This window comes from Heteronotia binoei, chromosome 3 (assembly GCF_032191835.1).
Source record: "Heteronotia binoei isolate CCM8104 ecotype False Entrance Well chromosome 3, APGP_CSIRO_Hbin_v1, whole genome shotgun sequence".
Taxonomy (NCBI): Eukaryota; Metazoa; Chordata; class Lepidosauria; order Squamata; family Gekkonidae; genus Heteronotia; species Heteronotia binoei.
The window spans coordinates 181,602,085-181,624,427 of record NC_083225.1 but is presented as its reverse complement, the minus strand read 5'-3'; the positions used below and the strand labels follow the sequence as shown (position 1 = coordinate 181,624,427).

The window sequence follows — 22,343 nt, the reverse complement described above, 5'->3', positions numbered from 1 at the left end:
CCGAATCTCAGAGCGGCACACAATCTCCTTTATCTTCCTCCCCACAACAGACACCCTGTGAGGTGGGTGGGGCTGAGAGGGCTCTCCCAGAAGCTGCCCTTTCAAGGACAACTCCTGCGAGAGTTATGGCTGACCCAAGGCCATCCCAGCAGGTGCAAGTGGAGGAGTGGGGAATCAAACCTGGTTCTCCCAGATAAGAGAGCTACGGCTGACCCAAGGCCATTCCAGCAGCTGCAAGTGGAGGAGTGGGGAATCAAACCCGGTTCTCCCAGATAAGAGAGCTATGGCTGACCCAAGGTCACTCCAGCAGCTGCAAGTGGAGGAGTGGGGAATCAAACCCGGTTCTCCCAGATAAGAGAGCTATGGCTGACCCAAGGTCACTCCAGCAGCTGCAAGTGGAGGAGTGGGGAATCAAACCCGGTTCTCCCAGATAAGAGAGCTATGGCTGACCCAAGGTCACTCCAGCAGCTGCAAGTGGAGGAGTGGGGAATCAAACCCGGTTCTCCCAGATAAGAGAGCTATGGCTGACCCAAGGTCACTCCAGCAGGTGCAAGTGGAGGAGTGGGGGAATCAAACCTGGTTCTCCCAGATAAGAGCCCGCACACTTCACCACTACACCAAACTGGCAAACTGAACTCTGCATAGGCTCAGAGATTCCTAACTTGGCACGCATGGATGCTGTGGTACCTGCTTATGATTGCAAACAATTTTTTTTTTTTTTTTGCCAAAGCGGACCTTTTCAACAAGCGGTGTGTGCAGGGCTTTTCTGTAGCTAGAGCTCCTTTGCATATTAGGCCGCACACCCCTGATGTAGCCAATCCTCCTGGAGCTTACAGTAGGCGCTGTACTAAGAGCCCTGTAAGCTCTTGGAGGATTGGCTACATCAGGGATGTGTGGCCTAATATGCAAAGGAGCTCCTGATACAAAAAAAGCTCTGGCATGCGTGATTAATGCAATTTCTGAGAACTGATTCCAGTGCTCTTGCATCCACACATAGAGACATTCTTTGTTGCAGCTAGGGTTGTCAATCCCCAGGTGAGGATGGGGGATCCCCTGGTTTGGAGGCCCTCCCCCTGTTTCAGGGTCATCAAAAAGTGTGGAGGGGAGGGAAACGTCTGCTGGGCACTCCATTATTCCCTATGGAGACCGATTCCCATAAAGTATAGTGGAAAATTGATCTGTGGGCATCTAGGGCTCTGTGGGGGCTGTTTTTTTAGGTAGAGGCACCAAATTTGCAGCATAGCATCTGGTGCCTCTCCTCAAAACATGCTCCATGTTTCAAAAAGATTGGACCAGGTGGTCCAATTCTATGAGCCCCAAAAGAAGGTGCCCTATCCTTCATTATTCCAAATGGAGGGAAGGCATTTAAAAGGATTGTGGGGACCTTTAAATGCGATGGCCAGAACTCCCCTTGGAGTTCAATCGTGCTTGTCACGCTCTTGCTCCTGGCTCCAGCCCCAAAGTCCCCAGATATTTCTTAAGTCGGACCTGGCAACCCTAGTCGCAGCAGATCAGGGTTTGTGACTGAGAACCAAAAGATGCTAGGAGCTCCATATATGTGAGGAGCTCCCAACTTAAAAAAAACCAAAACCAAAAACAGCTGGCAAACAAGACCTGATTCAGATCGGAACTGCAGTGCAGACGGAAGGTGTTCTTATGCCTTTCCCACAGTCTCGTTTCTCTACCTGAAACAATGCCAGGTTTGTTTCCTATGCAGGCAAAACTAATCCCACAGGGTCTCTTCCGACAGGGAAAATGACACAGAAGCAGGGGTGGAATTCTAGCAGGAGCACTTTTGCATATTAGGCCACACCCCTGATGTAGCCAATCCTCTAAGCGCTTACAAGGCTCTTTTTTGTAAGCTCTTGAAGGATTGGCTACATCAGGGGTGTGTGGCCTAATATGCAAAGGAGCTCCTGCTAGAATTCCACCCCTGGTTCTGTTTTCACACGCACACCCATGGATTCTCAGGGGATGTGGGCACATGCAGAAGGAACTCTATGGCAGACCTTAATGCGGCGGTGGATTCTCAAGGGAAATTCACAAGGGAGCCAGCAGACTTTTAAATAAGTGTTAAATGACCCCATTATCTGTAGAATTCCACCCCTGGTTCTGTTTTGCTACATCAAGGATGTGTGGCCTAATATGCAAAGGTGCTCCTGCTAGAATTCCACTGCTGCACAGAAGGGGCATGTTATCGGTTGCTGGCTCCAGGTTGGGAAATACCTGGAGATTTCGGGGGATGGAGCCTGAGGAGGGTGAGGTTTGGAGAGGGAGGCAACCCACCCTCCAAAGCAGCCCCCTCCCCACCCTCTAAAGCAGCCATTTTCTCCAGGGGAAGTGATCTTGGTCATCTGGAGATCAACTGTTATCATGGGAGATCTCCAGGTGCCACCTGGAGGCTGGTACCACTAATGTGGTGAAAGTCTAAACTGAAACCCTGGCTGTTTAGAACAGCCTTGAAAAACCCAGCACCCTGAACTGTTCCTGGAAAGAGGTCTTCTGGATCCTGGCCAGAACAGTTAAACTTATCTGTTTGTGCATCGGCCTTAAAAAGAAAAGTGGTAATCGCTATTGCATTTGACTGGGATTTTTTGAAAGCAAAAGAGCAAAAGGATTATTTTCATAGAAGTGGGGTCTTCAGGGTTGCATCTTCTTCAGTGCCTTTAAGTTCAATCACACGACTATTTGCAGCCGCTGGCTCTGAATGATGCAACTCAAAGGCATTTCAGGAACGCTGGCGATACTGGAGCTTGTTTACCGCCTCCTCCTCTGAGTGGAGCTTGTAAACATACCTCCAGCCATGTCCTGCTGGGATGCAGGGAAGGAAAGAAAAATGAAGGATCTAATTAACCCTTCACTGAAAACACCCACCACACAGTGCTGCTGGATTAAAACCCTGTGGAGCCCCCTAGGCCAGAGGTGTCAAACATGCGGTTCGGGGGCCAAATCAGGCTCCTATCCGGCCTCCAAGAAACTGGCTGTCATCTACTTCCTTTCCCCTATATCTTGCTTCCTTCTGCATAACAGCTTGCTTTGCAAGGCTTGCTCAATTGCACAGGAGCTACAGAGCAAAATATCAATTTTCTCCATTGGCTGAGGCTCCTCCCTTGTGGAGGAATGGGGGGGGAGGAAGAGCTTGTTTTTCCAGGCACTCTCAATTGCAGAGCAGAGCTACTGAGCCAAGCTTCTCTTCCTTCTGTTAGCTGAGGCTCCCCCCAATCCCCTGGGGAAGGAAGGAAAGAGCTACAGTGCCCAGTTCCCAACCCAACATGGCCCGGCTCAAGAAGGTCTCATTTATGTCACAGCTGGCTCGCATAACAAATGAGTTCGACACCCCTGCTAGGCAGTCGAAATCTTGCGGGGAGGGGGCCTCGCAAAGCATCTCAGAGTCTGAGCGCCTGCCCTGCCGCCCGTGGTCCCTGCAGCCTGCAGGCACCTTTTTAAAAACCCATTTTACTAAGCTGCAGGGAAGAGGCAGAGAGAGGCAAACTTGGCGATAACGCCAGCAGCAGCCGCACCAGGCAAGTCGGGCAAAGAGCAGCTCAGTTGCTGACTGGGAGGACTTCAAGCAGGGGGGAAATGGGGTGGGGGGAAACGGGGTGGGGCCCCTAAAGGCATGGGGGACCATAGGCCAGTGCCTACTTGGCCTAATTGTTAATCCAGCCCTGCCACCACGTGCCACTCTATTGGGTTTGAAACTAATTTATAACCCTCTCCAGATGGCATCCGTCAACTTGTTCCCATGTGACCCAAGGCTTTAAGGGTAATCTATGCCAGGGAGCCAAGGTTGGATCCCCAGATGTGAAATTCTGCTTTTTCACCAAGCAACAGTGTTGACCCCCATAAGCTGTATTAAAGCCAGGGAAGAGAAGTGGGGCTGCCAACTTCCAGGTGGGGCCTGAAGATCTCTCAGAATGACCACTGATCTCCGGACTACAGAGATCTCTTCCCCTGGAGAAAATGGCTGCTTTGGAGAGTGGACTCTACGGCATTATACCTCGCTGAGGTCCCTCCCTCCCCTCCCCAAGCTCCGCCTACAAATCTTCAGGAATTTTTCAGCCTGGAGTTGGCAACCCTCAGCCAGCGTCACATGAACTCAGGCCCCAGTCATGGGCAAAGGGTTCTTTAACCCCTTCCTCCTCAGTGCCAACAAAAGCTTTGGCAGGCCACCCCTTCTCATGAGTTTCAGCTCTCGTACACAAATTTATAACCCTCTGACTGAAGCTGTGCTAAGTGGTATAAATTAGCTGAAGTTGTACCAACTGCTGAATTATGGCCTCAGGCTGGAATACTGTTGGAGTTATGGTTTTCTTAGTCTAATCTGTGTGCATTATATTTAAGAGATATCTTAAATTCGTTGTGTTTAATTTGATATGCTTTATTTATCGTTATTCTAATGTTTTAGTGTTGTAAGTCACCCTGAGCCCGCTTGCAGGATACGGCCGGGTATAAATCGCAAATTAAACATTAAATTAAATTAAAACCACCAGTCAGGGGACCTGCTACTATTTACATCGGGAAGAAAGAGGTTAAAAAGCCCTCTGTCTGGGTTTTTGGCTTGAGAAAAAAAAAATACAGCTGAAGTGCATAAGTCTTGGCAAGACCTGAAGCTCGACATGGTGGTGAGGGGAATCCAAGACATTTTGCAGGTAAGGTGGGACTCTAGCGAGCAAGCTGCAGGGGGCAAAGCATATCACCTGACCTCCTCCAGCCCATTGCTGCAGAGTGCCTTACTGGGTTGCGTTGGCTCGTTTCTTTGCAGAGCTCATCTTTTGGGCAGAACTGGGTGCTACAGTTGCCAACTTCCAGGTGGGGCCTGGAGATCTGGGATTACAACAGATCTCCAGGTGACAGAGATAAGTTCTCCTGGAGAAAAAACGACTGCTTTGGAGGGTGGACTCAGGGCTTTTTTTGAGCAGGAACACAGTTCTGGTTGGCTTGGCGTCAGAGTGCGGCCTAATAGGCAAACGATTCCTGCTGGACCTTTTCTACAAAAAAGCCGTGTGCAAATGGTGATGTCAGGAGGTGTGGCCTAATATGCAAATGAGCTTCTGCTGGGCTTTTTCTACAAAAAACCCCCCTGATTATACCCAAGGGTGTGGCAAGCACAACTGAAATCTGAAGGCAGTTCTGGCCAACAAATTTAAAGGGACCACACTCCTTTTAAAGGCCTTCTCTCCATTTGGAATAATGAAGGATAGGGGCACCACCTTTTGGGGCTCATAGAATTGGACCCCCAGTCCAATCTTTTTGAAACTTGGGGGGTATTTTGAGGAAAGTCACTAGATGTTGTGCTGAAAATTTGGTGTTTCTACCTCAAAACACAGCTCCCCCCCACAGAGCCCCAGATACCTTTTCAACCCTGGCCCCACACTGGTGGAAACAGCTCCCTGTGGAGATATGGGCTCTACGGGATTTGTTACCTTTCCGTAGGGCCTGTAAAGCGAGCTGTTCAGGCATTTGGTTGAGGCAAGTGGGTGTCCTTTCCTTATGGCCTCTTCCTTATTGCCTATACCATCGGCTATCCTCCCCCACAGTGATCTGTCATCTGAACTATTTATCTGGGCCAACCTATGCTCCAACCTGCACTATGAACCCGGCCGCTTTTGTTATACAGTACTGTGTCATACTGCTGTTTTAATTGTATTTTATTGGTTTTATTGTATGTGACTGGTTTTATCTGGATGTAATCCACCCTGAGCCTGTCTGGGAAAGGGCAGAATATAAATTTAGAAGAAGAATTGCAGATTTATACCCTGCCCTTCTCTCTCAATCGGAGACTCAGAGCGGTTTACAAACTCCTATATCTTCTCCCCCCCACAACAGACACCCTGTGAGGTGGGTAGGGGTGAGAGGGCTCTCACAGCAGCTGCCCTTTCAAGGATAACCTCTGCCAGAGCTATGGCTGACCCAAGGCCATTCCAGCAGGTGCAAGTGGAAGAGTGGGGAATCAAACCCGGTTCTCCCAGATAAAAGTCCACGCACTTAACCACTACGCCAAACTGGCTATATTTACCAAAATAAAATAAAAATAAAATAAAAAATATCTGCAGATCTGTTTTCCATTATACCCTATGGGAATCAATCTCCATAGGGAATAATGGAGTGCCCAGCAGATATTTCCTCCCCCCCCCCCCCGCTTTCTGTTGACCCTGAAGCAGGGAGAGGGCCTCCAAACCGGTGGATCCCCTGCCCCCACCTGGGGATTGAGACACCTAGAGTATCACAGCGAAAGTCTGAAACCAAGCATAAACTGTGAAATAATTAACGAAAAAACTCAGAACACAACTTGATAATCTGATTACAAAATTTTAAAGAAAAAAACTTATAAACTAAATAACCATAGCTTAAAGATACACAACACAAGAAGTGAAATATCAAAAATTCAACCTGGTTACAATAAAGTGACAATTAACAATTCTATCAAAATTACATTAATTTATTTATTCCCTTTTAATAACTTCAATTTCCAGCTTCTTAAAAACTCATTACGATTCATCCGTTCCAACAGACTGAATTAAAGTACTGGTGCTCCAGATATAATTCCATAGGAAAAGTTTCTATGTTTTCAACATACTTTTCCAGTATGAAATAAACATATGGCGGAATACTTCTTTTTGCTAAGCTGCAATGCAGATCTATCTCGGCGGTAATCTTGGGCACATTTCCTTGGGAATTACCATGAAATCAATGAAAGTCTCATTTCCAACTAAAAAGGATTAGGGGTGTGACTTGCATGCATTTTAAAACCATCTTTGCTCTACAGAAACTAAACAGCCGGAAATGGGAAGGTCTCCTGACCACTTTAGAACACTTTAACTGAATGCCAATGTGGCGGCAACCACAATTCAGCACTCCTTGACATTGGTTCATATTTGTGGCCTGCTAGCCCCAACCAACAGAGCTATTTCTCAGTCTCAGATGAAATGTAAGGCCTGCCGTTGAGCCCTTTTTCATGCGACGGCCTCTTTCCCTTTGTGCAAGAATTCGTCCCTCTCTTGCACAGGTCCCAGATGAGACCCTGTCATTCTTCTGATGTTCTCTACGAGTTGTTTCCACACTAGGCATTGGTGGGTACATTTTCAACATAAGCAACCAGTATGATTACAATCATTATATTGTGATTTGTCAGCTGCCCTGAGCCCACTTGTGAGGTAGGGATATATGTTAAATCAGGGGTGGAATTCTAGCAGGAGGTCCTTTGCATATTAGGCCACACCCCCTGATGTAGCCAATCCTTCAAGAGCTTACAAAAAAGCCTTGTAAGCTCTTGGAGGACTGGCTACATCAGGGGTGTGTGGCCTAATATGCAAAGGAGCTTCTGCTAGAATTCCACCTGAGTTCAATTACAAATATATATATTTAGCTATGGCAAACCTAGGCCATATAAAAAAAAGTAGAGACATCACCCTGCCAACAAAAGTCTGTATAGTTAAAGAAATGGTGTTCCCAGTAATTATGTACTGCTGTGAGAGTTAGACCATAAGGAAGGCCAAGCACAGAAGAATAGATGCTTTCGAGCTGTGGTGCTGGAGAAGAATCTTGAGAGTCCCTTGGACTGCAAGAAGATCCAAAGTCAGTTCTAAGGGAAATCAACCCTGACTGTTCCCTGGAAGGTCAGATGCTGAAGCTGAAGCTCAAATACTTTTGGCCACCAAATGAGAAGGGAGCACTCACTGGAGAAGACTCTTAAGAGTCCCTCGGACTGCAAGAAGATCAAGTCAGTCAGTCCTAAGGGAAATCAACCCAGTCTGTTCCCTGGAAGGTCAGATGCTGAAGCTGAAGCTCAAATACTTTGGCCACCGAATGAGAAGGGAGCACTCGCTGCAGAAGACCCTGATGCTGGGAAAGACAGAAGGCAAAAGAAGGGGACGGCAAAAGATGAGATGGCTGGACAGCGTTACTGATGTGACTAACATGAATTTGAGCAGACTTCGGAAGATGGTGGAAGACAGAAGGGCCTGGCATGACTTGGTCCATGGGGTCGCAGAGTCAGACTCAACTGTGAAACTGAACAATGCACACAGACGAAGTGCGTGTTGCATCCTCCCCTAGAATGCAGCTTCAGGAAGATTCACTGCCCAACTGCTATGTAAACGTGGGTAGCCAGGAAACGACAGGTGAGCTGTGTGACAAGGAAGACAAGACCTGCTCCGTCAGGACACTGAAACCAAAGGAAAACTTCTGTATAAAAAAAAACTTCAGAAGGGAAACTGTGGCCGAATGGAACGGACAAAATTCTGCTAAGGGCGAAATCCAACATGTAGGCATTTGGTTCTAATCTTTCAGAAATTATCCCACAAACTATTTTTGCAAAATGTTTCCGCAAGAACAGATCTCCTATTATGTACTATTTATGACCCAAAACGATTATGATCCATGCCTCTCAAAGATGCATTCTGAACCATGGCCTGGGGACGTGATGCCACCCATCTATCACAAGTACCGCCAGAGGCTTGGAAAGGTCCGCATGGATCAGTTTGTCCAATTTTTAAAATTGCACGGTGGAAACATTATTGCTAAATTGAGAGGATTAAAAAAAAATGTTCTGAGTGGCGAGACAGCCTTTCTAGAAAGCAGGCCTTGTATGCGCACACTACTTAATCCTCCGATGCGATATCGGGTAGTTCCCAAATGATAATGTTATAATTTTTTTTCTCCAGTAGAAGGGAAAAAATACACTAGGGTAGTTTCCATCTGGGCCACTCCCTTCCACACTGTGCATTGTGAGATGGGAGACAGAAATAGACTCAAGAGCTCTTGTGAGGCAGATGAACCCAGTCAGAGAGGAGTCTGCCTGTTGTGTCTCTGTGTGACCTACCACAGGGGCCTTGCCTGCTTCTAATTAGTCTCTGTTGGACGCAGGTCATTATGTGATGGAACTTTCAATCCCTTTTGATTGAGGAAATAACCTGGGCTGCCACAGAGTTTTCACAGAAGAAAAGACGACGTTGGATTTATATTCCGCCCTCCACTCTGAATCTCAAACTGATTTCCCACTCGCCTTACACCACTCTCACATTCCTCTTCTCAGCAGGGCTTCCTTCCGATTTCACACTATCTGCCCCGGGGCTGCAGCTAGCGGTGGTGATTTCACACGGCAAACAGAAACTGGTTTTTAGCGGTTTCTGTTTGTCACATGAAAATGCTAAGAACATAAGAGAAGCCATGTTGGATCAGGCCAATGGCCCATCCAGTCCAACACTGTGTCACACAGTGGCCAAAAATTTATATATATACATATATATATACACACACACACACACACTGTAGCTAATAGCCACTGATGGACCTCTGCTCCATATTTTTATCTAACCCCCTCTTGAAGGTGGCTATGCTTGTAGCCGCCACCACCTCCTGTGGCAGTGAATTCCACATGTTAATCACCCTTTGGGTGAAGAAGTACTTCCTTTTATCCGTTCTAACCCGACTGCTCAGCAATTTCATTGAATGCCCACGAGTTCTTGTATTGTGAGAAAGGGAGAAAAGGACTTCTTTCTTTACCGTCTCCATCCCATACATAACCTTGTAAACCTCTATCAGTCGACGTTTCTCCAAGCTAAAGAGCCCCAAGCGTTTTAACCTTTCTTCATAGGGAAAGTGTTCCAAACCTGTAATCATTCTAGTTGCCCTTTTCTGCACTTTTTCCAGTGCTATAATATCCTTTTTGAGGTGCGGTGACCAGAATTGCACACAGTATTCCAAATGAGACCGCATCATCGATTTATACAGGGGCATTATGATACTGGCTGATTTATTTCCAATTCCCTTCCTAATAATTCCCAGTATGGCGTTGGCCTTTATTATTGCAATCGCACACAGTCTTGACATTTTCAGTGAGTTATCTACCACGACCCCAAGATCTCTCTCTTGGTCAGTCTCTGCCAGTTCACACCCCATCAACTTGTATTTGCAGCTGGGATTCTTGGCCCCAATGTGCATTACTTTGCACTTGGCCACATTGAGCCTCATCTGCCACGTTGACGCCACTCACCCAGCCTCAACAGATCCCTTTGGAGTTCCTCACAATCTTCTCTGGTTCTCACCACCCTGAACAATTTAGTGTCATCCGCAAACTTGGCCACTTCACTGCTTACTCTCAAATCCAAATCATTTATGAACAAGCTAAAGAGCATGGGACCCAGTACTGAGCCCTGCGGCACTCCACTGCTTACCGTCCTCCACTGCGAAGTGCCCATTTATACTCACTCTCTGCTTCCTATTACTCAGCCAGTTTTTGATCCACAAGAGGACCTGTCCATTTACTCCATGCTAATGCTAGTTGCAGCCCCGGGGCAGATAGTGTGAAATCGGAAGAGAAGAGGAACTTGAAAGTGGCATCAGGTGAGTGGGAAATTGGCCTCAGAGTGGTTTACAAACTCCTTTACCTCCCCAGCCCCACAACAGACACCCTGTGAGGTAGGTGGGGCTGAGAAGGCTCTCACAGCAGCTGCCCTTTCAAGGACAACCTCTGCCAGAGCCATGGCTGACCCAAGGCCATTCCAGCAGCTGCAAGTGGAGGAGTGCGGAATCAAACCTGGTTCTCCCAGATAAGAGTCCGTGCATTTAACCACTACACCAAACTGGATCTCTCTCACAGCTCTTCTGGGTTCCCTTTAAATGGTTAGGCAAACGTGGGGGGAGGTGTGTGTGTGCGATGCTGCATCTCCAACACAATGACATCATTCTGCATGACATTGTTGTGTTGGGAACAGCCCCTCCCCTCCTGGAACGCCTCCTAAATTCCCCTGTTGGGGAGAAGATGGAGCATAGCCAGGGCTTTCTTTGTACCAGGAACTCCTTCGCATATTAGGCCATACCCCCCTGATGTAGCCAATCCTCTTGGAGCTTACAGTAGGCCCCATACTAAGAGCCCTGTAAGCTCTTGGAGGATTGGCTACATCACGGGTGTGTGGCCTAATACGCAAAGGAGTTCCTGTTACAAAAAAAGCCCTGGCCATAGCAACCCTACTGGCAGTTATAAAAAGGTCTAGGTAGCGGGTGATGTAGCCTGAGAACTTGGAGAGCCATGGCCAGTCTGAGTAAACAATACTGACCTTGATGGACAGAGTCAGTATAAGGCAGCTTCACATGTCCATGAGCCACTCCAAATGCCAGCAAAGGTTTTGTATAGAATTCTGTTGGGCAGCAAAAGGCATATTGTAAAATCCTCAACAGGTTTCAAGACGGTTCCTCAGGGAATGTTCTCCTGCACAGAGACACTCCTCCTCCTTTGTCCCTGGTTTGGGTCATGCAGTGCTTACTTGGGGTTTGCCCTCAAGCTAACCTCTTGGAGAAATGAAGAGGAAGGCACTTGGGCGTCTGCCGATTGGTGTGGTGGCAACCTGTCAATGAATGGGGAAGGAGAGCAGGGCGCTGCCGCTCAAAACGCATCAATGATTCAGCCGGATGGGCCACCTAGGCCGTGTTTGCGTAAGGAAGACCCCGGCTGCTGCCTCACGGGATTCTCTAGAACAACTTTTTAATCCTTTCCCTCCCTGCTCCAATGCCAAACAGAGCATACAGAAGGGCTTGGACCAGAGGTGTCAAATTCATTTGTTATGAGGGCTGGATCCGACAAAAATACAACTTTGTGGGGCCGGGCCATGAGTGTCATAAAATGTAACACCAGGTAACAGAGATATAAACTTTACAAAGGAGACAGACAAACACAAAGATTAGAAAAACTTAAAACATGCTTAAAACATTAGCACTCATTGGTCTTAAAAGTGCCTTCTTTGTTCCTCTCTAGGCAAAGAAAGCTCTGGCTCTTTCCTTCCTTCCCCAGGGGACCAGGAGTGGGGGGAGCCTCAGCCAATAGAGGGGAGGCTTGACTTAGTAGGCCTGCTGTCCAATTGAGAGAGCCTGGCAAAGCAAGCTATTCCTCTGCCCTCCTCCCCAAAGGAGAAGCCTCAGCCAATGGAGAAAATAAGAGGTTTTGCTCTGTAGCTGCTGTGCGATTGAGCAAGCCTAGCAAAGCTCCCTCTAAAGCTGTGGGGTCTTGTGAGCAAAAATTCGACTTTGTGAATGTGGAATGCAACTGTTATACTACATATCTAACTATTCTAAAGTGTGCTCTTATGTAAGCAGTCACAGTTTATTCAAGAAGGAACAGTCACACAAGAACAGGCAACACAGCGAACTATTAGGGTTGCCAAGTCCAATTCAAGAAATATCTGGGGACTTTGGGGGTGGAGCCAGGAGACTTTGGGGGTGGAGCCAGGAGACATTAGGGGTGGAGCCAAGATCAAGGCTGTGACAAGCATAATTGAACTCCAAAGGGCGTTCTGGCCCTCACATTTAAAGGGACGGCACACCTTTTCAATGCCTTCCTTCCATAGGAAATAATGAAGGATAAGAGCACCTTCTTTTGGGGCTCATAGAATTGGACCCCCTGGTCCAATCTTTTTGAAACTTGGTGGGTATTTTGGGGAGAGGCACTAGATGCTATACTGAAAAATTGGTGCCTCTACCCCAAAAAACAGCCCCCCCAGAGCCCCAGATACCCGCGGATCAATTCTCTATGATTTTCTATGGGAATAAATCTCCATAGGGAATAACAGAGTTCCCAGCAGACATTTCCCTCCCCTCCCCCCGCTTTCTGACGACCCTGAAGCGGGGGGAGGGCCTCCAAACCAGGGGATCCCCTGCCCCCATCTGGGGATTGGCAACCCTACGAACTATATACACTTCAGCTGAGCACAACATGTCCCCTTGGGTTGGCGGCAATCCCTCCTTTTGGTCTCTCCAGGATCGCTCATTTGCATTACCTTGAGAAATGCCTTGCGCCCCGATTGGCCAGTTCTAAGAGAACGGCCAATCGGAATGCAGGCATCAGAATCCTGGAGAGTAATAGAAGCCTGCTTCAAGCTCAAGCCTTCAACAATACAACATGGCAGGACATACATAACAACAACATTAAGAATTATATTAGGGCATAGAATTGCATTTATTCTTTGCATTTATTCTCTGTATTCCTTATGGTCAATAATCTCTCTAAACTGTGGAGTCTTGTGAGCAGGGCTTTTTTTTGGTAGAAAAAGCCCAGCAGGAACTCATTTGCATATTAGGCCACACACCCTGCTGTAAACGCGGAGCTTTTTTGCAGAAACAGTGTGTCAGGAACTCCTTTGCATATTAGGCCAAACCTCCCTGACACCAAGCCAGCTGGAACTGTGTTTCTGTGTGTTCCTGCTCAGAAAAAGCCCTGCTTGTGAGCAGAAATTCTTCATGAGCTGCTAAAGGTTGAGCTCCTGCATACATTAACTTGATCTGGGACCATTTTTCCTGAGCTAAAACAAAAACGTGTGAGCTGGAGGCTAAAAAACCCCCTGTGAGCTAGCTCACACTAACTCAGCTTACAGGGAACGTTGTTTACGGTAGCGCTAGTCTTTGTTCCTAGCTTGCCCTAGCTGCAAAATCGAAAGTCATCTCTGCAGGCGCAGCCTTACATTCCTATCTGTCAAATTGCCCTTAATAGCTCTGCTAAGTGTCAGCTGTTGAGGTAATTTAGGCCTCAAGGTCTGTAGGTCTTAGTGCAACTTGATTTAACTCAAGAGGAGAGGCTGGGCTTGCAGCTCTAGAGAACAGAGCATCCCTTATTGAAAGGCCTATTCTGATACAGCTTTAAAGACAAGATTTACAGTAGTTTATCGAACTCGGGATGTTTTGATAGCACATCTATCAGGCCTGGAGAGGCAACAAATGGCCTTGAAGCTGGTACATCTTCCACAGGATAGTTGCTTTATTGTTATATGGCAGGGGTGGTGTCATGATCTGGGCCAGGGGTGGCCAACCTTGCTTAACGTACGAGCCATGTAGAATAGATGTCAGATATTTGAGAGCCACAAGGCATGAATGTCAGATGTTTGAGAGCTGGAAGGCAGGCAGGCAGGGAAACAGATGGGGAAGGGAGGAGGGAGGGAAAGGTGGAAGGAAAGCAACTTTAAATTCATTCCCCCAAGCCACTGGCTGGCTTGGCTTGGAGAAGTGATTTAAAGAGAAATGCCTTCTCCAAGTTGATTGACGGGGCGGTGGGAGCTTTGAGAGCCACACAATATGTGCGAAAGAGCCACATGTGGCTCCTGAGTCACATGTTGGTCACCCCTGATCTGGGCTGTGCCTTAGAGACCTGTAGGCCCAGTAAAGCTTGAGGTGGTAGTAGTGGGAAGGGCCTACAGCTCCCAGAAGCCCTGTAAGGTTTTGGCGCCATTTGGGGCCAATCGGAAGTGGGGGGCTTGAATAAAAGGCCTGGGATGGGGGAAGCCTGGGTTCTTTTCCTAGGAGGCTGAACCGAGGAAGGGCTACTGCAATGAGAGACCCTTGCCCTTAAAGGAAGGGTGAGTAGGTCCAGGTCTGACTGAGACTGTCTAGGGACAGTAAGTCCAGATGCGTTAGGGCATTTATTTTCCCTTCACCCCTTTTACTGTTTAATGCACCTTGTTTGTTTATATTGCACTGAAGGGATCTTTTAAAATAAACTTTTGTTTCTGTTGTTCACTCTGTCTGGTCCTCACACCTATTATTTGGCCTAAACTAAAGGAGGCCTGAAGGGCTTGGGAGGGTACTCTGGGCCTTCTCAGGGGGCGGCCCTTAACCTAGAGTGGTAGCAGCAATTGGTAATACCTAAATAACTTTACTGGCAGTAAAGTTGTGAGTGAGCGATTTGGCTACTGCATAAATTAGTTTGCTTCTTGAGCTAAGATAAAAATGTGTGAGCCGGAGATAACAAAACTGAGCTAGCTCACACTGATTCATTCAGCATAGAGGGTACACTGCTCTGGAGGACTGAAGGGGCAAACACATGGGAATACCATAGAGAATATTCCTGTGTGGACCATTTATTGCTACTACAAAGGGCTTTTGTTGAGCAGGAAAGCACAGGAAAACAGTTCTGGCTGGCACGGCATCAGTGGGTGTGGAGAGCCAGTTTGGTGTAGCGGTTAAGTGCATGGACTCTTATCTGGGAGAACTGGGTTTGATTCCCCACTCCTCCACTTGCACCTGCTGGAATGGCCTTGGGTCAGCCATAGCTCCTCACAGAGGTTGTCCTTAATAATAATAATAATAAATAATAAAATTTTATTTATATCCCACCCTCCCCCGCCAAGGCAGGCTCAGGGCAGCTAACAACATTCATGAACATACAATGCAATAAATATAAAACTTTAAATTTAACATTATTTAAAAACCAATCAATACATAATTACACTTAACCTAATCTGACAGTAGCAATGATGTTCCTGACGCTATTTCTGTCAGTTTACATAATAACAAGGGTCCTCAAACAGAACCATATGGCGAATTCCTTTATTAAGCAACCATAAATCAGCAGTCCGTGAACGCCAGCTTGAAGAGGGTGGTCTTGCAGGCCCTGCGGAACTGATCAAGGCTCCGCAGGGCCCGCACCTCCTCCGGGAGCTGATTCCATAGGCATGGGGCCGCGATGGAAAAGGCCCGTGCCCAAGTGTTCTGAAGTTTAGCCTCTTTTGGCCCAGGGATGGTCAGTTTGTTTTTCCCTGCTGACCTCAGTGCTCTCTGGGGCTCATATGGGGAGAGACGGTCCCTCAGGTAGGCCGGTCCTCGGCCATATAGGGCTTTAAAGGTAATGACCAGCACTTTGTACTGGATCCGGTACGTAATCGGCAGCCAGTGCAGTCCGTGTAGCCCCGGCCGTATATGCTCCCATTTCGGGAGTCCTAGCAACAGCCTGGCCGCCGCGTTCTGCACTAGCTGCAACCTCCGGGTCCGGCACAAAGGCAGCCCCATGTAGAGGGCATTACAGTAGTCCAATCTTGAGGTGACCGTCGAGTGGATCGCTGTTGCTAGGTCCCGAAGCTCTAGGAAAGGGGCCAACTGCCTCGCCCGCCTCAGGTGGAAGAATGCTGACTTGGCAGTGGCTGCTATCTGGGCCTCCATTGATAATGGAGGCTCCAGTAAAACACCCAAGCTCTTTACCTGGTGCGCTGCTTTCAATGGCGCACCATCGAAGGCCGGGAGAGATATTTCCTTTCCCAGAGCACCGCGACCCACGCAAAGGACCTCTGTCTTCGCCGGGTTCAGCTTCAGCCCACTCAGCCTAAGCCACGTTGCAACAGCCTGTAAAGCCTGATCCAGATTCCCTGGGACGGAGTCGGGCCGGCCGTCCATTAACAGATAGAGCTGGGTGTCATCTGCATATTGATGGCAACCCAGCCCAAACCTCCGGGCAATCTGGGCAAGGGGGCGCATATAGATGTTAAAAAACATCGGGGAGAGAACTGCTCCCTGAGGCACCCCACAGTCTAGTGTGCGCCTCTGGGACCGCTCGCCCCCAATCGCCACCCTTTGTCCCCGACCCATGAGGAAGGAGGAAAGCCATTGTAAGGCCAACCCCCTAACACCTATGTCCTTGAAAAGACAGCTTCTGTGAGGGCCCTCTCAGCCCCACCCGCCTCACAGGGTGTCTGTAATGGTGGGAGAAGATATAGGAGATTGTAAGCTGCTCTGAGTCTCTGATTCAGAGAGAAGGGCGGAGTATAAATCTACAGTTCTTCTTCTAATATGCAAATAAGTTCCAGTTGGGCTTTTTTCTACACAAAAAGCCCTGTGTGAAACAATAGTGCCATTGGGAGGTGTGGCCTAATATGCAAATGAATTCCTGCTGGGCTTTTTCTACCAAAAAACCCTTCTACAGCAAATGCTTCTACAATGAGTGTGCAACAGGGAATTGTGCCATGCAGAAGTTGCCTTCATCTGTAAACCATTTTGATCTTTTCATCTGGAGAGAAAAGCAGAATAAAAATAAATATACAGCAATAATGCAGAAGGATGAGACACCACCCAAACCTTCATGTGGAAAACAAAGCCATCCGATGCAGCATTATTTCAGTCTATAAGCACAGATTTCAGTGGCATTAGACAGGAGTAACTGTGCATGGGAGAGCCAGTTTGGTGTAGTGGTTAAGTGTGCGGACTCTTATCTGGGAGAACCAGGTTTGATTCCCCACTCCTCCACTTGCACCTGCTGGAATGGCCTTGGGTCAGCCATAGCTCTGGCAGAGGTTGTCCTTGAAAGGGCAGCTGCTGGAGAGGGCTCTCACAGCCCCACTCACCTAACAGGGTGTCTGTTGTGGGGGAGGAAGGTAAAGGAGATTGTGAGCCGCTCTGAGACTCATTGGAGTGGAGGGTGGGATATAAATCCAATATCTTCTTCTTCTCTGTACGGCCGCTTACTCTCGCTTGCCCATTCCTGCTGCAGCACCCAAGAAAAGTTGCAAAGACTATTCAAAGCAGCTGATGAAGCATTATTATGCTGCTGTCCTACCATATCCTTTTTTAAAAAATGCCGACTTCTGAACTTTATATTTGCAATGCTTGCAAATGGCACTTCTCCAAAAGATAGGGAAAAATTTCAGTCCCAAGTACATAAACGATTCCTCCTACTGCCAACGATACACACACACACACACACATCACAGCCAAGAGAAGTTTTATGGGGAAGAGATTAAGGCTTAATTCATATGAACATATGAAGCTGCCTTATACTGAATCAGACCCTCAGTCCATCAGAGTCAGTATTGTCTACTCAGATTGGCAGCGGCTCTCCAGACTCAAGCTGAGGTTTTTCACTCCCACTTGCCTGGACCTTTTTAGTTGGAGATGTCAGGGACTGAACCTGGGACCTTCTGCTTACCAAATAGATGCTCTACCACAGAGCTACTGTCTGTCCCCTAATTCAGACATGCATAGAGTTTCCCTCCCAAATTGCTAGAGTGTCCGGGAAAACCATAGAGTTTTCCCAGAGGCTCATAGAACGGCCTGTGTGTGAGGTCGCCGGTGCGATGACATCACTTGCAAGTGACGTCATCGTACCGGCAACGTCAGGAGGGGATCCATTGGGCTGGCGGGTTGGGGACCTCCGGAGCAGGAAAAACCTCGCCCGGCCCGGGAGCTTGGCAGCCCTAACAGAAGGGAAATCGACTTATTTGAGCTGTGGTGCTGGAGAAGGCTCCTGCACATTCCTTAGACAGCAAAAGTGACAAAAAAGCGAGTATCGGAGCGCATAAAAGCAGACATGCCATTGGAAGGAAAAATCACACAACTGTGACTGACTTTTCTCGGCCACATCACGTGGAAGAACTCGCTAGAAAAAGCGATTATGCTTGGATTGGTTAGCAGCAAAAGCAAACCAGGCCGCCCAAGAACACAGTGGCTCGACACCATAAGATGGGTGGCCAACGGTAGCTCTCCAGGTGTTTTTTTGCCTACAACTCCCATCAGCCCCAGCCAGCATGGCCAATGGCTGCGGCTGATGGGAGTTGTAGGCAAATTACATCTGAAGAGCTACTGTTGGCCACCCCTGCCATAAGAGACGACACCAGTCTGAGCATGGAACAGCCCAAGGAAACCCTACAAGACCAGACAACGTGGAGAGAGCTGGCCCACAGAATCGCCAAGAGTCGAACAGGACTGAGCGGTTAACAGCAACAACATGCTGATCTGCATTAGAGCAGCTAAACTCAATACCTGACAAAGGGAGCGCTGGCTCTCAAAAGCTTCGACCCCCCAAAAATCTTGGACCGATTCCCCACTAGCCTTACCCCACTCTCACTCTCCTCTTCTCTGTGGGGCTTCCGTCAGATTTCATACAAGCCGTCCCAAGGCTGCAACTCACTCCGCTTCTTTTGCGCGGCAAGCAAGATCCTCTAAAAATTGGTTTCTGTTTGCCGTGCGAAAGAGGCAAAGCGAGTTGCAGCGAAATCTGACAGAAGCGGAGAAGAGGAGAGTGAGAGCGGGGTAAGGCTAGTGAGGAACTGGTCCTGGTTTCTCAATAAGACTCATGGTGGCATCTCAAGCAAAGTTACACTTTTCTAAGTCTATGACTTCAGCGAACTTAGAGGGACAGACCTCTGCTTAGGATTGCACTGTAATGCTGTGAGTTCGAACTGGGAGTAACCAGGTGTGCATTGTTACTCACCCACAGTCCTGCCACCCAGAAGTCCTGTACACAAGTTCCAATGAAGCACATGAACAATCTGTGTACTGGTGTGCACCTGAATGTGGGTAATGTTGAGTAATTCTCATATTACGTTCAATGCACACTGAGATCAACAAGCAACTTAAAACCCACATTGATTCATTTGTAAAGTAAAAATGGGTAGTCTCTCTCTTACAAACAGGTGTGTACACACGTGCAGGATGTATGTGGGGTCACCGTAACATGTGAACAGGCCTAGAAAGTGCATTAGAGAAGAAGCACCCTGAAGTCAGCCCAGTAGCAGGCCCCAAACTGTTGCATGAACAGGGTGCACGCAATGAAGCAACGCTGGGACCGCCAACTCATCATTGAGACCCAGAGCAGTAGCATCATATTTGTTAACGAGCATCACACAAGTCCCGCTGGTTTTATTCCACCCTTCAGTCTCCTGGGACATCCTTTGGGAAAGTTTGCAGCCACCAAGGAGACACCTGGGGCTTTTTTTGTAGCAGGAACTCCTTTGCATATTAGGCCACACACCTCTGATATGAACATACGAACATATGAAGCTGCCTTATACTGAATCAGACCCTCGGTCCATCAAAGTCAGTATTGTCTACTCAGACTGGCAGCGGCTCTCCAGGGTCTCCACCTGAGGTTTTTCACGCCTATTTGCCTGGACCCTTTTTAGTTGGAGATGCCGGGGATTGAACCTGGGACCTTCTGCTTACCAAGCAGATGCTCTACCACTGAGCCACTGTCCCTCCCCGTGATGTAATCACTCCTCCAAGAGCTTACAGGGCTCTTAGTACAGGGCCTACTGTAAGCTCTTGGAGGATTGGCTACATCAGGGGTGTGTGGCCTAATATGCAAAGGAGTTCCTGCTACAAAAAAAAAAGCCCAGGAGACACCTATCTCTGCACCAAGGAACATATCCCAAAGATCAAGGCTGAAATCAATAGGAAACCTTCAAGTCAGAGGGAGGGGGGGGGGGCGTGTCTGTCTCACCTTGTTCAGATGGGGGTTCCTGGTGATGTCATAGCCCCTCTTTTTGATCGTGGCGGCTTTCGTAGGGGGACGGGAGGATCCTCCGGAGTAGCAGGCCCTCTCCGGGGGGAAACTGGGAAGCTGAAGCTGTTGCATTGCCCCCGCCGCCCGAAGAAGAGGGGCAAAGCTTCTGCTAGAAAGGGGCATGAGCATCATCTTCTCCACAGAGGTGGAAGGCTTTCACCTGCAAAAGAGAATTCTAGATGAGTAACTGAACAGCACCCTGTCTTGGATGGCCCAGGCCAGCCAATCTCATCAGATCACATAAGCCAGAAGCGGCCAAACTTGCTTAATGTAAGAGCCACATGGAAGGAAGGAAGGAAGGAAGGAAGGAAGGAAGGAAGGAAGGAAGGAAGGAAGGAAGGAAGGAAGGAAGGAAGGAAGGAAGGAAGGAAGGAAGGAAGGAAGGAAGGAAGGAAGGGCTACTAGGAGAATATCCAGTGAATCATAGGGCCTTTCCACACTAGACTTTAGTCCATTTTTTTCTTCCCGAATATAATGGTTTATTAACCAAAATAAAAACAAGGTTACAAGAAAAAGGAGAAATTTACAAATATTCAGAAAAATAAACAGTTTTCTTTCATGCAGAGGTACTGTCTTGCAATATTCCCATATCAGGAAGGAAGGAAGGAAGGAAGGAAGGAAGGAAGGAAGGAAGGAAGGAAGGAAGGAAGGGCTACTAGGAGAATATCCAGTGAATCATAGGGCCTTTCCACACTAGACTTTAGTCCATTTTTTTCTTCCCGAATATAATGGTTTATTAACCAAAATAAAAACAAGGTTACAAGAAAAAGGAGAAATTTACAAATATACAGAAAAATAAACAGTTTTCTTTCATGCAGAGGTACTGTCTTGCAATATTCCCATATCAGGAAGGAAGGAAGGAAGGAAGGAAGGAAGGAAGGAAGGAAGGAAGGAAGGAAGGAAGGAAGGAAGGAAGGAAGGAAGGAAGGAAGGAAGGGCTACTAGGAGAATATCCAGTGAATCATAGGGCCTTTCCACACTAGACTTTAGTCCATTTTTTTCTTCCCGAATATAATGGTTTATTAACCAAAATAAAAACAAGGTTACAAGAAAAAGGAGAAATTTACAAATATACAGAAAAATAAACAGTTTTCTTTCATGCAGAGGTACTGTCTTGCAATATTCCCATATCAGGAAGGAAGGAAGGAAGGAAGGAAGGAAGGAAGGAAGGAAGGAAGGAAGGAAGGAAGGAAGGAAGGAAGGGAAGTGGAAAGAAGAAGAAGAAGATATTGGATTTATATCCAGCCCTCCACTCTAAATCTCAGAGCGGCTCACGATCTCCTTTACCTTCCTCCCCCACAACAGACACCCTGTGAGGTGAGTGGGGCTGAGAGGGCTCTCCCAGCAGCTGCCCTTTCAATGGCAACTCTGCCAGAGCTATGGCTGACCCAAGGCCATCCCAGCAGCTGCAAGTGAGAGGAGTGGGGAATCAACCCGGGTTCTCCCAGATCAGAGTCCTCCCACTTCACCACCGCACCAAACCGGCTCTCAAATCCTTGGCCACCCGACGAGAAGGCTGCACTCCCCTGGAGAAGACCCTGATGCCGGGAAAAGACAGCAGGCCAAAGAAGAAGGGGCCGGCAAAAGACGAGATGGCTGGACAGCGTTACCCGCGTCACAAACACGAATTTGAGCGGACTTCGGGGGCCGGTGGGAGGCAGGAGGGCCCGGCGTGGCTTGGTCCAGGGGGTCGGCAAAGCGTCGGACTCTAGGACCAGCCGTGATGCGCCCTCCGAAGCCTCCGTTTCCTGCCGGGGAAGTGACCTCTGTGGTTTGGAGAGGAGCTGACATTCCGGGGGGGGGGGGAGAGAGGAGGTGTTCCCCAAGTCCCAGCCGAGGGCTGGCCCCACCCCGCGCGCCCTCCAGCCCTGCGCGCCTTGCAAACCAAGCCCGGCTTACTTGGAGGAGGAGGAGGAGGAATGGGGCTGGCGCGTTTTCCCTTCCTCGGGCGCATCCAGGAGACTGGAGAGGAGGAGGCGGCGGCGGCGGCGACCCCGCGGCGAAAGCGAAAGCAAACCCCAGGAAGCGGATCAAGTCACCGCCGCCGTTTGCGAACCGCCGGCGACTGACTGGCTCTGCGGCGCCTCCGCCCCTCCCGGCCCGGCGGACCCTCCTTCCTTCGCCCGCCGCACCTGCTCGGGAAGGGATGCGCCCCGGAGGAGGAGGAGGGAGGGAAGGACCGGCGGCTTCCCTTCGCTGCCAGTGGAGAGCCTGAAGCCGGAGAGAGGAGCTGGGGTGTGTGTGTGTGTGTGTGTGTGCAGTTGCTAGGGTTGCCAATCCCCAGGTGGGGGCAGGGGATCCCCCGCTTTGG

General features: G+C 48.6%; 1 protein-coding gene across 1 annotated transcript in view; it reads right to left on the bottom strand.

The window, feature by feature from the left end:
* ME3 (malic enzyme 3) overlaps window positions 1-22,075 on the bottom strand; it is a 152,691-nt gene extending 130,616 nt beyond the window's left edge. The window contains exons 1-2 of the mRNA XM_060234997.1: window positions 21,932-22,075; window positions 19,970-20,192 (exon numbers count right to left, since the gene is read on the bottom strand). Of these exons, the coding sequence (XP_060090980.1) occupies window positions 19,970-20,164 (195 nt within the window). The 5' untranslated portion in view covers window positions 20,165-20,192; window positions 21,932-22,075. The remainder of the gene's footprint in view (window positions 1-19,969; window positions 20,193-21,931) is intronic.
* Window positions 22,076-22,343: the final 268 nt, after the last annotated feature.